Genomic DNA, 13,136 nt, shown 5'->3' on the forward strand with positions numbered 1-13,136 from the left:
ACAGCAAAAACAAGAACATTATGGCCAACAATGACGTTGCCAACTTGCCTTCTCTCTGCACCAGCATGAGAGGAAATGCGGCATGGGCAGGGGAAATGTAAACCAGAAAACAGATACATTACATCACATGTCACTTGTTCGACGCTTTTATCCAAAGCGACTTACATACTTAGATACACAAGCCATTGTTACAGACATTTAAAAAAGCAGCATTTATGTTCACACCACTCTTGCTCACCACTTAATTTGAATCAAGACAGCCATGAAGACGGGCACCTTTTCGATTATTAAAATTATCATATGAGATGAATATTTTAAAACAGGAAAAGCCTCCGTGGGCCTTTCTCATTTCACTCATTTCACCTCCTCGACTCCTATCCTCGTGTCTTAGTCCCGCCCACAGGAGGTGCGAGCAGAGGAGCCGAGGAGTCGAGGAGGGGAAATTAGAGAAATAAGAAAGGCTCTGTGTGTTCCCTCATGACTTGAGTTCTTTGTTTTCCTCTCGTCCATTTCCCTTCCCCTTCGCTGATTGGCTTAAGGTGAGCAGCCAATCATTGATTTATTTTGCCGTGGAAGGTCCCGACCTGGTCCCGACTCACGCTCATCGACGCCTCCAACTCAACCACGTCGGTTAATCGACTTCAGGGCCTTAGCGAATGTATTTACTGACTGCAGACTACTAGAGGGTGGTCGCTGGCATGGTTTACTTTCGCAGGCGCATGCTTCCATTTGTCATTGTTATGCTAAACACTGCTTTGGTATAGAGGAAATTGAATTAAGAAGCCATCCAGCAGCAGGCTTGCCCTTATCATTTCCATCAGCCTGATCAGAAACACATTGAGCTGCCACCAACAGAGGGTCAGAAAGTCACGTAACCTTAGGCATGAAGCCATTTCCTGAGCACTCCATCATGGAAAGACTCTGTTGGCTTTTGGTAGTGATGTAACATGTAAATAAAGAGTCATTTACTTGTGAGCTACAGTAGGCTAGTAATGCTGTTGAGAATGTTATGTAAAACATTCTCTGTACAACTGTAGACATACACATGGAATTATATAGGGGCCAGCAACAGAACAGCAGATCATGGATATCTCAAAACCATGTAAAGTAAAACAGAAAAGTTCTCTATGGGCAGATAACTGAGAAAATATGTTTTTTTTGTTATTTGTTGTGCCCTTTAAGCTGATGGCAACATGACACACACAAAAACAATTGAATCTGCTTATTCCCATAAATGATGTTAGTCTCACAGGGGGCAAATCTAAGCACGATATCCACATTTCATCCGTGTTCTTGTTGCTAAACCCCTGCTGAGCAAAGTATTCTACTTTCAAACTCCACCATGACTACAGGATGTAAGACCAATTTATAGACGAGTCAGGAAATAATTCTGTCTACAATGGCAGATGGAAACATTTACATTCCACCAAAATGCTGCCGTAATGTATTGGCAAAGTAATACTGTACTAGCCAACCAGCATAATGTGAGTAAAATGCCACATTTAAAACATATATATCATGTGATTGTATCATCTCAAAACACACAAAACAAGCATGCAGAAGGTGGAATCCTTTATTATATGCAGTATCTTTTACCATGCACACATACCAGGAATAACAAAATAGGAAAGTAAGACAGTAAGAGTATATTGTATTCAGTAAATATGCTGAACATAACATAACAGTTATGTGAAGAGAAGGTTATTAACCTTAAATAAACTTTTGCTTTAAATGAAATAAAAAAAGTGGAAGAAAGGCAAAACACAACTTCTAGGAACATCAAAATAACATGAATGAACAGTGATTAAAAAAGGATGGAAATTACAAAACAATTGGTTTAAGCAAAGTGAAAAGATATATTATACTGAACTTCCAGTACAGTAACTCAAGTCAAAGTGATTTGCAGAGCCCAGAGGTATTCCACATGTTGTCCCTGAGTAGAATTTTGATTGTTCTCTGCCTCTTAGGGACAGACATGTTCACAACTAAAGTGCAAGAAAGAAGACTTTAAACTGTATGGAGACTGTCAACATGTTGGCGGTTAGAAAAATAGAAGACAATAAATAAATCTTCAAAGATCACTTCTTCATACAGCTGAGCTGTGAGTGTGAACTGCACACTTTTTTAATCTTTATGATATTTATATTTTGAGTCATTATGAATCTTAACAGCAGTGCTCTAAAAAAGGCACATCAGCTCTGCATATATTTGTGTGAAATAAAACACTGACTTCAATTCTGTGGAATCATCATGATTGTAAACTTCAAGTTTATGGATTTGATAGTATCACACAATGAAGGCATACACAAAAACATCCCTTTCATCACATTGTCATTGTCGCTGGCCGCGCTCCTGCTTGAAGGCCACGATGAACTTCCAGGCTTCAACATACTGGGACAGACAGATCTCCCCCGGGAATAGCTCCTCCACATCAGGGGGGGTGTCCAGGTCTTTGCGCTCCATGTAAGACACCAGTGTGTCTTTCAGGCTTTTAAAAAGACAAACATATCATTTATACATGTGAACTGACGTCACACTAACGTACACACACCTACATATAAATTCTCCAGTCTATATAATTTGTTTTCATTCATTTTTTTTCCCTAAATGAAATAAATAATATGTTTTTTAACACTTGATTTAAGACTTAAGGTACATTTTGAAAGTTTGTGATCCATATAACATTAAGTGAATAGCTATGTTACACAATTGTGCAGTTTATACTTAGTCATAGTATATCAACTTTATGGTTCCATTGGAAAATATTGCAATACAAAAATGTAAAAAGTTGTAATATATAGAACCAAGACTAACCAAATTGAACTTCATGTTTGTTAGTGTGTGCAACATGTTCAATTCAGTCAAGGCGTCTCAAAGTGGGAGTATGAAACCATCCACTTAGCTGATGGGTTTCCCCTCTTATCTCTATCTTTCATCCTGAATGAACCAGCCTCTATTTAAGACATACTTTTAAGAAAATATAGACATGTGCAAATCATACGTCATTTCACAAAAACCTTTAGTTTTTACCTCCAGTCAGGCCTGTAGGTTTCAAGTGCATTGGACTTTTTAAGAACAAGCACCAGGAACTCGTGCATCTCCAGCAGGAAACTGTCAGCGCTGCTCTTAGAGAAGAAGCCGATGAGCAGCCTGTGCTCCTCCTCGCTCAGGGCCTGTTTGTACTTCCCTGAGAGTTCCACAAATGGATCCTGAAGAAGAAAGAGAAAGCATTTATGATAAAAAAAATGTTTAATGAATAATTAAACCATTTCCACCCGTGTGTTTGTATACTGATGTCTTACCCTCTTGAGCCGTAGCATATTTTCTGATTTGAGTGAGGCCAGCAGCTGCCACAGAGCCACACAATGCTTAAGACAGCACATGCTCATGGCCTGTAAGCAAAACAGGGAGACCATTAAGTAAGATCTCATAAATCAGTTCATTTTCGTCCAACAAAGAAAACAAGAAAAGTAGCTCTTTGGAGCAGATTTGGCAAATTCTAAGGGTTATGTACATCGTTAAAGAAATATCTGTTGTAGCGGGAGAACATGCAACAGGATAAAATTATCAGTGTCCCAGATAGGCTGACCTTGAAGATATGTGGAGCCATCTGGTTCCCCATCTGCAGCACCTCCTCCAGGTAGCAGGACAGCTGCATGAGAGGATCTCCCCCAGTCGTGGCGAGGAAACCGAGGGCCACTTCCAGTGAGGACAAGGCCTCACACACTTCACTGTAGGAGTGCAGCTCCCCAGCCATGGCAGACAGGGTGAGAGTCTGAAGAGGCTCCTGTTGGCACACAGTCACAGGTTGTATCAACTCATGAGGACATTATTTACAACAGTAGTGCTTAAGTGTGGGCTTTAATGTGTACTGTAAGATGCAAGCATTTTTATTCTAAATATTGTGTGCAGGACTTTTATATTAAAGTGTTCTGTTTTTTTTGTCTCTTTGCTGTATCATTGTAAATGTCCCCTCTGTGGGATGATAAAGGAATTCTGATTCTAATTCTGATGACGGGTGCAGGTAACCGAGGGGAACATTGGATGCAGAAATAATGTATGGACCCTGGAATCTTTTTCAAAGCAGAAACAGAAACATATTTTTGATCAGATGACAGTAATCAGAAAATATGATGAAGCATATCCTGAGCCAACAGGTTTTATATACCATATGTGGAAAATGAATGATAGCTGTAGTACTTACTTGCTGGACTTTTGCTTTTACATCCTTCAGGATGACCTCGTAGTTGCGGTCATGTCTGGTCACCAGTGTTGGAATGCCCTGTGGGGAAAGGGCACAAGGATTGTTGTATATATTAACACATTTCACAAGATAATTCTGTGATTTTCTAGTGCTTTCCTTTACTACTCACATTGAGAGTGATTAGAGGTTTGCCCAATAGGTAGCGGGAGATTATCTGTTGCTGGATCTTGGGCAAGTCATACTCATGAAGAGTCTCCTGGCCTTTCTCTATGCTGTACTGGGTGTTGGACAGAACCAGGGGCATGAGGTCTCTGTCCAGCTCGTACCGAATTACGTGCAGTTCAGTCAAATCGGCAGGACTCACTTTGTAGCTGGGTAGAAGGAGAAAAAAGGCCAGTCAGACACTATCTGTGCAGCTTGTGCTTAAAGTATTATGTGACTATATCTGCAAACATGTTTTGTTTTGTAGTTATGTCTCAATCCTTGTATTGGTCTCTCAGTGAAGCCAACACTTTAATTTAGTGTATATGTTTGAGGCAGAAGTTAAACCGAAAAATGTGGCATGAGCGCCCCCACCTGGTCTCCTCTCCAGTGTGCTTATCCACACAGTACACCAGGTCATTATGCAGGGCGATGAGGTAGCTGACAAGAGCTGTGGAGCACAGGCCTGGGCCTTGTCGTCGTGGTAACAGCACCTTTAAGTCACTGTTGTGGTCCAGGTCATTCTGGCAGAACTCTGCTGGGATCTTGATTTCACCTGAACGACAACATTTCAATTTAGGTAGGATCATCATGTTGGACAGACCAGTGTCAGTGTATCAAACTGTTTGTATTTACCATTAGTGGCCAAAGACACTCTGAGCTGATTCCAGGTTGTTAGGAAGATGTTGATGTATTTATCATACCAGGCTTTCAGCGAAGCTGCACACATGAAAAAAAAAACATAATTGTAATACCAAGTGTAAACACATCTTTGTGTCCTCTGACTATTTTGCATGTTCTCCACAATGCTACTCTACTAACTGCACAGATATTCAACTTCCATCAGCAATCTGAAATACTGCTTGTATCTTTTCACAGAATAGATGTTCTTGTTCATTTATAATATTTTTTGTAAGTTTTTACTATAATTGCTTTTATTTTCCAACTTTATTTCTGTGTTTATTAGAAACCAAAGCAAATGTCTCTTATGTGTAAACCTACTTGGCATTAAACGTGTTTCTGATTAAGTCGAGACATGACCCGCAGTACAGAGGATTGACTATAGCATATTAAAACCTCTCATGCGTCTAACAGCTCTTTGTCTCCTTCCTGGTTAAAACAACTCATTCCTTGACAGGCAGGTTTTTGAACTTTACACCGCCAGCTCCTTTGCTATGCCATTTCCGAGAAAGAGTTAAGTAGGAACTATGTGTAATCTTAGCAAGTGAGTCATACTTGAAAAAGTTGAGAAATCACTGGCATAGGCAGCTAGTTTCAGTACCTGCTTTCTGACTGTGGAGGAACTCCGTAATTGTGCCACAAGTCAGCTCAGTGATGTTTTGAAACTTCTTGACCAGATCTCTCTGGAGCGTGAGGATATCAGGAAGGTGCTTCACTAGTCTGAGCTCCGCTTCCTAAACAAAAAAAAGAATGGATGTGTTAAGATAATCGCTTGTAAAATTATATTTAAGATCTGGTTAAGTATGTGAATATTAAAGAAGCCACAAATTAGGAAAATGTGTTGTGTGTAAGCCGGTCTTGCCCCATCAGTATCCTTACATTCATATTTTTATTTATCAGCACAGATATTGTGGCATACAATTTCTGGTCATTCTGGAACCATTAACAATGAAGTCAGAGGTCTTTCAACAAAAATACAATTATATAGATATATAATGGTAAAACATTATTTGTAATTCTGCACATTGTGTCTTTTAGTGTATGTAATGCACAAATAGGGGCAAAAGTGTGCTCTTTAATGTAATGCAAGCAGTATTTAATTATTGTGGTTGCCATAACACCCAGTCTCTTTTTTTTGTCCAGTTCCTGACAAAGCTTTTTGAAATCTGGTCATTGTTTCCTTACCCTATGCAGAAATCTCCAGAGCACCGGCAGCATGTCTTTGCCATCATTCTGCTCCACAATGTGAGTGAGGCTCAGCAGAGACACTTTCTCCCGGCAGCTCCACACCGCAGAGCCGTGGATCAGAGAGTTCTGGGGAAGTGAGGTCAAGAAGAGGCTGGGATTTCCAAACATTAGCTTCATGATTGGATTGGCCGAGACGCGAGAATCAGCCTGGAGGAACTTGTTCACTTCCTTAAGCCGTCTATCCAAGTTCTGTGAAGGAGAGAATGACATGGATTTTTTTTTTTAAATCCTGGAATGTAATAATGCGTATTATTTGTTCAAACGTAGAAGAAATACATTATTTCTACCTTCAGCTGAGGTGTGATGATGGTGTTGCTCACTTCCATCTCCCATCCATTTCTAGCTTCTTTGGTGGAGAGCAGATTGTCAAAAGGAACAGGCCCTGAAAGGAAAGACCTGATGTGTTAAATAGTAGAAGGTAATCCAGTAAATCGATTGTGTCCTTTTTTTTAAAAGGTCCAAAATGTAACTTAGTAGGAGAGGTAAAAAAAGTTTCTATACTAAGATACACTTACATCGCATCAAAAAGCTAGAATTAGAACTGCAAATACCAATCTGGATTTAAACGTCATATTTCTTTGGAGTGATTTAAAAGTACTTAATTTTAATGCGACACCCTTCTTTTTCCTATTTTCTGTCACTGTCCTGCAGCTTGCAAATGAACAATATAACAAAATAAGAGCAAGACTTAAGAGCAAAAAACTAACTACCGTTAGAATAGAAATGAAAACAGTGAGAAAGCTGCTCTAAAGTGGAAGACTGATATTCGGATATTGATAAGAGATGTTGGTATCATTATGTATCTCAAAACATTCTCAAAGCGTGTGACTGTGTTACAGGTTTGTTGTTCCTTACATGTTGGTTGTTGTTGTGGTTCCACGAGGCTGCTGATGAGCAGGTGAACAGTGCTGACTGTGTCATCTGTCCCTTTACCCAGAGATCTGATGAGATGTTTCAAGTCCTTTTGCAGATGAGCAAGTATAAATGCACCTGGGTCATGGACTGATGGCTTGATGATGGCCGAGATAGACTAGAAACACAAATACAGTGGATGACTGACCAGACCCCATTCTCTTAAATGCTAAAAGCGTAGTTCTATAACACATACATAATGGGGTTTGTATGGTTTGTGAGCATTTTATCTGGAGATTCTCCAAACAATCAAGAATAATTTGCAGGAAGAGAGGGTGTCCATGATAACTTTCCAGTACCTGTGGGCAGCTGTGGGCACCCAGTAGCATGGCCATGTGATTGAGCATGCGGGCCATGGTGAAGGGAACTGGTGACATGCTCTTTGTGTCCAACATGTCTGGATTGTCCCTGCGTCTGTCGTCACCGAGGATGTGACCTGTCTGAGTGCGGTCACCTCTGTGAGAGGAAGATAATAAAAATAAATTGAAATGAAAACAAAACATACACTAAGTGAGTGTTTATATTAGATGTGTGGCTCAAATTATATCACAGAACACTCACTGCAACTGAACAGCATGAAATCCCGCCGCAGGAATGTGGTTGTCGCCTCCTATTTTAACACCACAGTCCGGACATTCACTTGTTTGCATGGGCTGGCCGCACTGGAGAAAAAAAAGACGCAAGAACTTTTTTTTCCAATGTATGAAAAGCATACTTCAAAAAAGAGACTCAACTAGATTGCAAAGTTTTTATGATTCAGACAGAACATAACGTACCTCTCCAATGGTGCATGGGTGACCATTTGGACAATCTATGGTAAGAGTAAATACAAAATTACTTGTATAGTATTTTCAATGATATTTCAAATGTGAGTGCCATTTTGTCTGTGACTTACTGTACCACTGCAACGGCCCCATAGCTTGTTGAGCCACTGCCAACATGTCCTCAGGCATAGTTGGCAAGAAGGCTGCCTGTAACAAAACATAAAAATATGAGGTGGGCTTCAAAGAAGACAAAGCCAATACTGGAAGCTGTTGACAATATGCATACCTGCATGTTGGCAGGCGCCATGGCCAGCTGCTGCAGGGGGGCCAAGATCCCCTGGTTATTGATGAGTAAGACAGCTGCCAGGTGAATGGTTAAGTCCGCCAGCACACAATTTGCACCAGAAGCCCCGGGACAAACAACCAACGGCCCCACCTGGTTGGTCACCAGAGCTTTGGCAAAGGCCTTTACCTGTGGGCTGGCAAGGACTTTGGAGTCCTGGATGTAGGCCATTAGGACTTCCAATTGCTGCAGGTAAAATAGATTCATTAATATATATAGATGTATAGTTTACTGACAAAGACAGAAAAGAGTCCAGTTAAGAAAAGCGTGGGTAACCGTTCCCAAATTACATAAACAAATAGTTATATCAGGGGGTGTGAAGATCTACCTTGGGCTTGGGGTGGAAGCTAGCATTGGCTTCTCTGTAGAGAGTGGTGACTTCCCTGTACAACGCCAACAGAAGATTAACTGTTTTACCCTGTGGTGAGCATCTGCACCCCTGTAAAGAAAAAGAGCAACAAGATATCCATGTAAACTCACAATTAAAATAAAAAATGTGGTCCTTACCAAATGCTCAGTTACCAACAAGTAAGTAACTTTACCTCGCAAATCTTGTCCAGTCCGTCCACTTTGCAGTCCATTATTCCCTTTGCAACAGCTTCCCTGATGATCTTGTAGTCGTCCCCACACACAATAAACTGGTCTATTGGGGTGGCTTCTTCACTCTGGGTGTAACGTAAATAAATCCACACTATTTAGTTTCAGCTTTGGAATACAACATTGCTTTTATCTGGGTACTAACACTTAAAAATCACAATGTTGAACCTTTTGCAGCACTTCCGCGGGGAAGAGCCAGCGCATGTCGTCCACTTTGAGTTGTTTCAGGACAAACTCCACTCCATGTTGGCTGCAGATCTTACGGATCAAGTAGACTCGATACCAGTCGTTTCCACTGCGCCTACACAAGGTGACCACACTGGCCAGGAAGGCTTCGGTTCCACTTTGACCATTATCCTTAGCCTCTGCTTTGACAAAAACAAGAAATACATTTTGTTAAACTGCATGCATTCTAAAACACACACAAATCACAAATCGTGCAGTATGTGTGTAACTAATACAATATGGAGTCCAGGCCAAGGACTGCGTGAAGTGCGCTGCTCGGCTGCGCACCGCGTCTCAGCTGCTCCGTCCGTCTTGTGTTTTGTTTGTTTGTTTTTGGGCTAATTATTTTCTAAAACGTTGTTTGTCTGTATGAAACATCATTTTTGAGAGACCATGCTTTTGACCCTGTGGATTACTTTTGCCTTCTGCGGACCATGTCTGGCCATACAACTTTTCAAAACACACCTGAGCCACAACACGAACAGGTATGGCGAGGAGCCCCGGCCTCTACGCTGTGATTATGAAATCACTAGAAAGAATTCTGCTCCGACTTCTTATCAGTACAACACAAGACAAACTGGATCCATAACAATTTGCCTATAAACAAGGGTGCGGTACGGAAGATGCTGTGGCCACTCTGGTTCACATCATCACTAAACATTTAGATAAAACGTAACACCTATGCAAGAGCCCTCTTCCTAGACTTCTCATCAGCATTCAACACAATACAAGCAGACATCTTGGTGTCAAAAATGGCCAAAATGGAAATAAATCCTTATTTACTGGTATGCTGCTTTCCTCACTAGTAGAGAGCAACTTGTGAAGGTTAACAAAACCCTGTCATCTGCCATCAGAACCAATGTAGGGGCCCCCCAGGGCTGCGTGAGTTCAACTGTGCTCTTTACTCTCTACACTGATGATTGTCGTACCAACACACCAAATCAAGTCATCATTAAGTACTCTGATGATACTGCAATAATATCTCTGCTCAGTAACACAAACGACCCTGAGCTGCACCAACAGGCTGTGAATCAGGTCGTTGAGTGGACTGATAACAATGCTCTTGAGATCCACACCAAGAAAACTGAGGAAATCATTTTTGGCTCACCGTCTGATTCCTATAAAGTCCCCATTGTCATCCATACAGATGAAATCAAGCAGGGAGTTTCATATAAATACTTGGGTGTAATGATTGACCACCTGCTGTCATGGAAGGATCACATTGAATATCTGTGCAAAAGGACAAAACAAAGAATTTATTTTCTCCACCGTCTTAGGTCTTTTGGGGCGAGCAGAGAAATTCTTCTGTTGTTCTTTACATCTGTGATCATGTCTATTCTGCAGTACTGCAATACTACCTGGTACAAATGTTTGTCAGCAGCTTTAAAATCAAAACTGCTCCACCTGTTAAAAATCTGCTCAAAGATTGTTGGTCAACCTGTCAGAGACTCTATGACTCATCATAACAACCTAGTGAGGCTGTCCAACAACATCATCTCTGACCCAAACCATGTTCTGAACAGTGAATATGAACTGCTGCCATCTAATCGGAGATACAGGGTCCCACCATTCAATAAAGTCAGACCCTTTGTGCATCAGTCAATCCTCACAGTAAACACAGAGCTAAATCCCAAATCAAATGCACGCTGAAGGCTCTTTGAGCATGTTTTCTCTCACTGATTGTGCTGTTATGTTAAATGTTTGTTGTTTGTGTTTTATGTATTGTGTCTGGATACTTGTCTGTTGATGTGGGACATGGAGCTGCTGTGACGCAAGTCAAATTTCAGACTTGATCTGACAAATAAAGTATTATCGTATCGTATTGTATCGTATATGTCATTTACGCACCAGGGTTTCTGAGTTTTTCCATAATGAGGGTTGCAGCCATATCCAGGTCCATACGCACTCTGGCCATTTGCTGCAGATACTCCACAGTGGCTTTTTCAGCAGACTGGTCATGTGATTGCAGGTAGTCAGTCAAGAAGGCACTTTCATCCTTCAGATACCGCTGTTGGTCTGCAATGGACCTGAACTGCAACCTTTCAAACATGGAATCCTAAAGAAATGAAAAAGAGACCCTACTATTCAATACTATTTGCATTTAATTTACGGATGCTGACAGGCTTTATTTGAAATATACAGCAGACCAAGAATTCTTGAGTACCTCCAGGCAGTTCAAGTACAACGAGTAGAGTTCATTTTTGTCTGACTCCTCCAAGATGATGCTCTGCTCAACTTCCACCAGATGCTCCTGCAGGTAACCTTTAACTTCATCGAAGCTTCAGAAAAAGGACAATTCAGACAAAAATGATAAACAACGCAAACAATCTTAGAATTGTACATACATTAAGTAGGCTTTATGCAATGTGCCACAGCATCACCTCACCTGTACTTCATCAGAAGTTTGAGCACCACTGACCGAACCACTGGATTTTTATCCACAGAGTCATCAAACGGAGAGAGCACCTTTGTCAGAATTTGCCGATTGACTGGAAAGAAAAAAGTATAGTCAGAGCTGATGAAGCATATACAGGGTATAGGCAAAGACATGGTTGTGGACACGAGGGTCCTGCCTGGGCCGCCTGATAGCTTAGTGTTTAGAGCTGGCGGCCCATATTAGGAGACCGCTGCCAATGAAGACGGTTCGAGTCCCGAGCTTTTTCCCCCTTTCACTCTATATCTCAAATAAAGGCACTCTCTGGCCCAAAAAATATCTTTAAAATAAACAAAAACAACAAGTGTCTTACCTCCGAGAGTTGCAACATGGTTGGCCTCCACCATGAGAAAGGACAGCAAATTATGAATGACAGCTGAACAGGGGGGAGAGTTGTCTTTGAAGCACACGGTGGACACCAGGTCAATGAAGAAAGCATTGCACTGCTTCCTGAACTGAGCATGTTGTTTGATAAGAATCCTGCAATAAATAAGAGACGCATAGTTTAATAGTTTTGAGGTCAAATTCGCTAGATGCCAGATTCACAACGCATGAAGCTTCAAATAACAGTACAGTTCATCAAAGGAGTAACCAACCTTATGGCATCTGAAGGAACCATGGGGAAGTCGTCGTTAACTGGCTGCATGCAGAGGGGACAGTACATCTGACCGGGAACCAACCACTGTCTGATACAGGCTAAACAGTAGATGTGTTCACATGGCAGGCAGACCGGATCTTGGGCGTCTCCCATACACACTGGGCACAGCGTAAGACCAAACCTGAAACAAAACAAATTAGGTGAAGACATCAGGTGGAGGCGAAGAACAGTAGGGGTGATTCCGATGAAATGCAGGCAGTGAGTTTTTACCTGAAGATGCATTCAATGGCTCCATCTTTGCAGTTCTTGAGCAAACTGATTACTGCCTCAAAGCACTCCTGAGTTTTGAGGTCTGCATTTTTTTCCAGAATCTATGAGAAAGGAAACATAACATGTTGTCTATAAACAGAGGAATTACTGTGGTTTATGGCAATTCAATTAATTTATGTTATTAAAATTCTTAAAAAATATAAAAGAACACGTATCAACCTTGCAAAGCTCTTTTGTATGCTTCAAAAGCAGAGGTGTCAGCTTCTTCTCTACCAGCTCAATGCCCAACAACATATGTTCCACAAACAGAGAGAGAGAGAATATCCGATTCCATCCAGCTCTAAGAATAAAGAAATAGAAACGAGCAATCTTAATGTAGCTGAAGCACTTTCTACTGGTAAATGTTGGATATAAAATTGTATTAAGCTTGACTTACTGTACTCTGTGGACGATAGCCTTGCACCTGTCTCCATAGCTTCTCGCACTGTCCTCAGAGCAGATCAACTCAATGGGAACATGGAGTTTTTTGACCTGTCTGAGCCAGTCTTGTCTTTGGGCATCTGTGTCCAGGGATCTAGGCTCCAGGTACTCCACACATGCTAAAGCAGCATACACATCAAGGACCTTTAAGACAGAGGGAAATGTATTACTACACATCA

At 41.2% G+C, this 13,136-nt stretch overlaps 1 protein-coding gene across 3 annotated transcripts in view; it reads right to left on the reverse strand.

Annotated features, from left to right (window-relative positions):
- Positions 1 to 1,559: 1,559 nt before the first annotated feature.
- The window catches only part of LOC307015427 (E3 ubiquitin-protein ligase rnf213-alpha-like), a 32,340-nt gene continuing 20,763 nt past the window's right edge, over positions 1,560 to 13,136 (reverse strand). For 2 of the 3 annotated variants that reach the window (XM_079644022.1, XM_079644023.1), the window contains exons 40-67: positions 12,914 to 13,101; positions 12,697 to 12,817; positions 12,478 to 12,578; positions 12,206 to 12,388; positions 11,923 to 12,089; positions 11,562 to 11,664; positions 11,340 to 11,454; positions 11,024 to 11,231; positions 9,119 to 9,318; positions 8,896 to 9,018; positions 8,682 to 8,792; positions 8,297 to 8,539; positions 8,142 to 8,217; positions 8,023 to 8,057; positions 7,808 to 7,908; positions 7,546 to 7,702; positions 7,190 to 7,364; positions 6,622 to 6,716; positions 6,272 to 6,523; positions 5,688 to 5,820; positions 5,042 to 5,125; positions 4,781 to 4,961; positions 4,374 to 4,575; positions 4,205 to 4,282; positions 3,590 to 3,787; positions 3,303 to 3,392; positions 3,031 to 3,209; positions 1,560 to 2,488 (exon numbers count right to left, since the gene is read on the reverse strand). In XM_079644022.1, coding sequence (XP_079500148.1) covers positions 2,332 to 2,488; positions 3,031 to 3,209; positions 3,303 to 3,392; positions 3,590 to 3,787; positions 4,205 to 4,282; positions 4,374 to 4,575; positions 4,781 to 4,961; positions 5,042 to 5,125; positions 5,688 to 5,820; positions 6,272 to 6,523; positions 6,622 to 6,716; positions 7,190 to 7,364; positions 7,546 to 7,702; positions 7,808 to 7,908; positions 8,023 to 8,057; positions 8,142 to 8,217; positions 8,297 to 8,539; positions 8,682 to 8,792; positions 8,896 to 9,018; positions 9,119 to 9,318; positions 11,024 to 11,231; positions 11,340 to 11,454; positions 11,562 to 11,664; positions 11,923 to 12,089; positions 12,206 to 12,388; positions 12,478 to 12,578; positions 12,697 to 12,817; positions 12,914 to 13,101 — 4,056 coding nt within the window. In that variant the 3' untranslated portion in view covers positions 1,560 to 2,331. The remainder of the gene's footprint in view (positions 2,489 to 3,030; positions 3,210 to 3,302; positions 3,393 to 3,589; positions 3,788 to 4,204; positions 4,283 to 4,373; positions 4,576 to 4,780; positions 4,962 to 5,041; positions 5,126 to 5,687; positions 5,821 to 6,271; positions 6,524 to 6,621; positions 6,717 to 7,189; positions 7,365 to 7,545; positions 7,703 to 7,807; positions 7,909 to 8,022; positions 8,058 to 8,141; positions 8,218 to 8,296; positions 8,540 to 8,681; positions 8,793 to 8,895; positions 9,019 to 9,118; positions 9,319 to 11,023; positions 11,232 to 11,339; positions 11,455 to 11,561; positions 11,665 to 11,922; positions 12,090 to 12,205; positions 12,389 to 12,477; positions 12,579 to 12,696; positions 12,818 to 12,913; positions 13,102 to 13,136) is intronic. The other variant, XM_079644024.1, reaches the window with a different exon arrangement.

Source organism: Notothenia rossii (genome assembly GCF_949606895.1).
Source record: "Notothenia rossii genome assembly, chromosome: 8".
Classification (NCBI taxonomy): domain Eukaryota; kingdom Metazoa; phylum Chordata; class Actinopteri; order Perciformes; family Nototheniidae; genus Notothenia; species Notothenia rossii.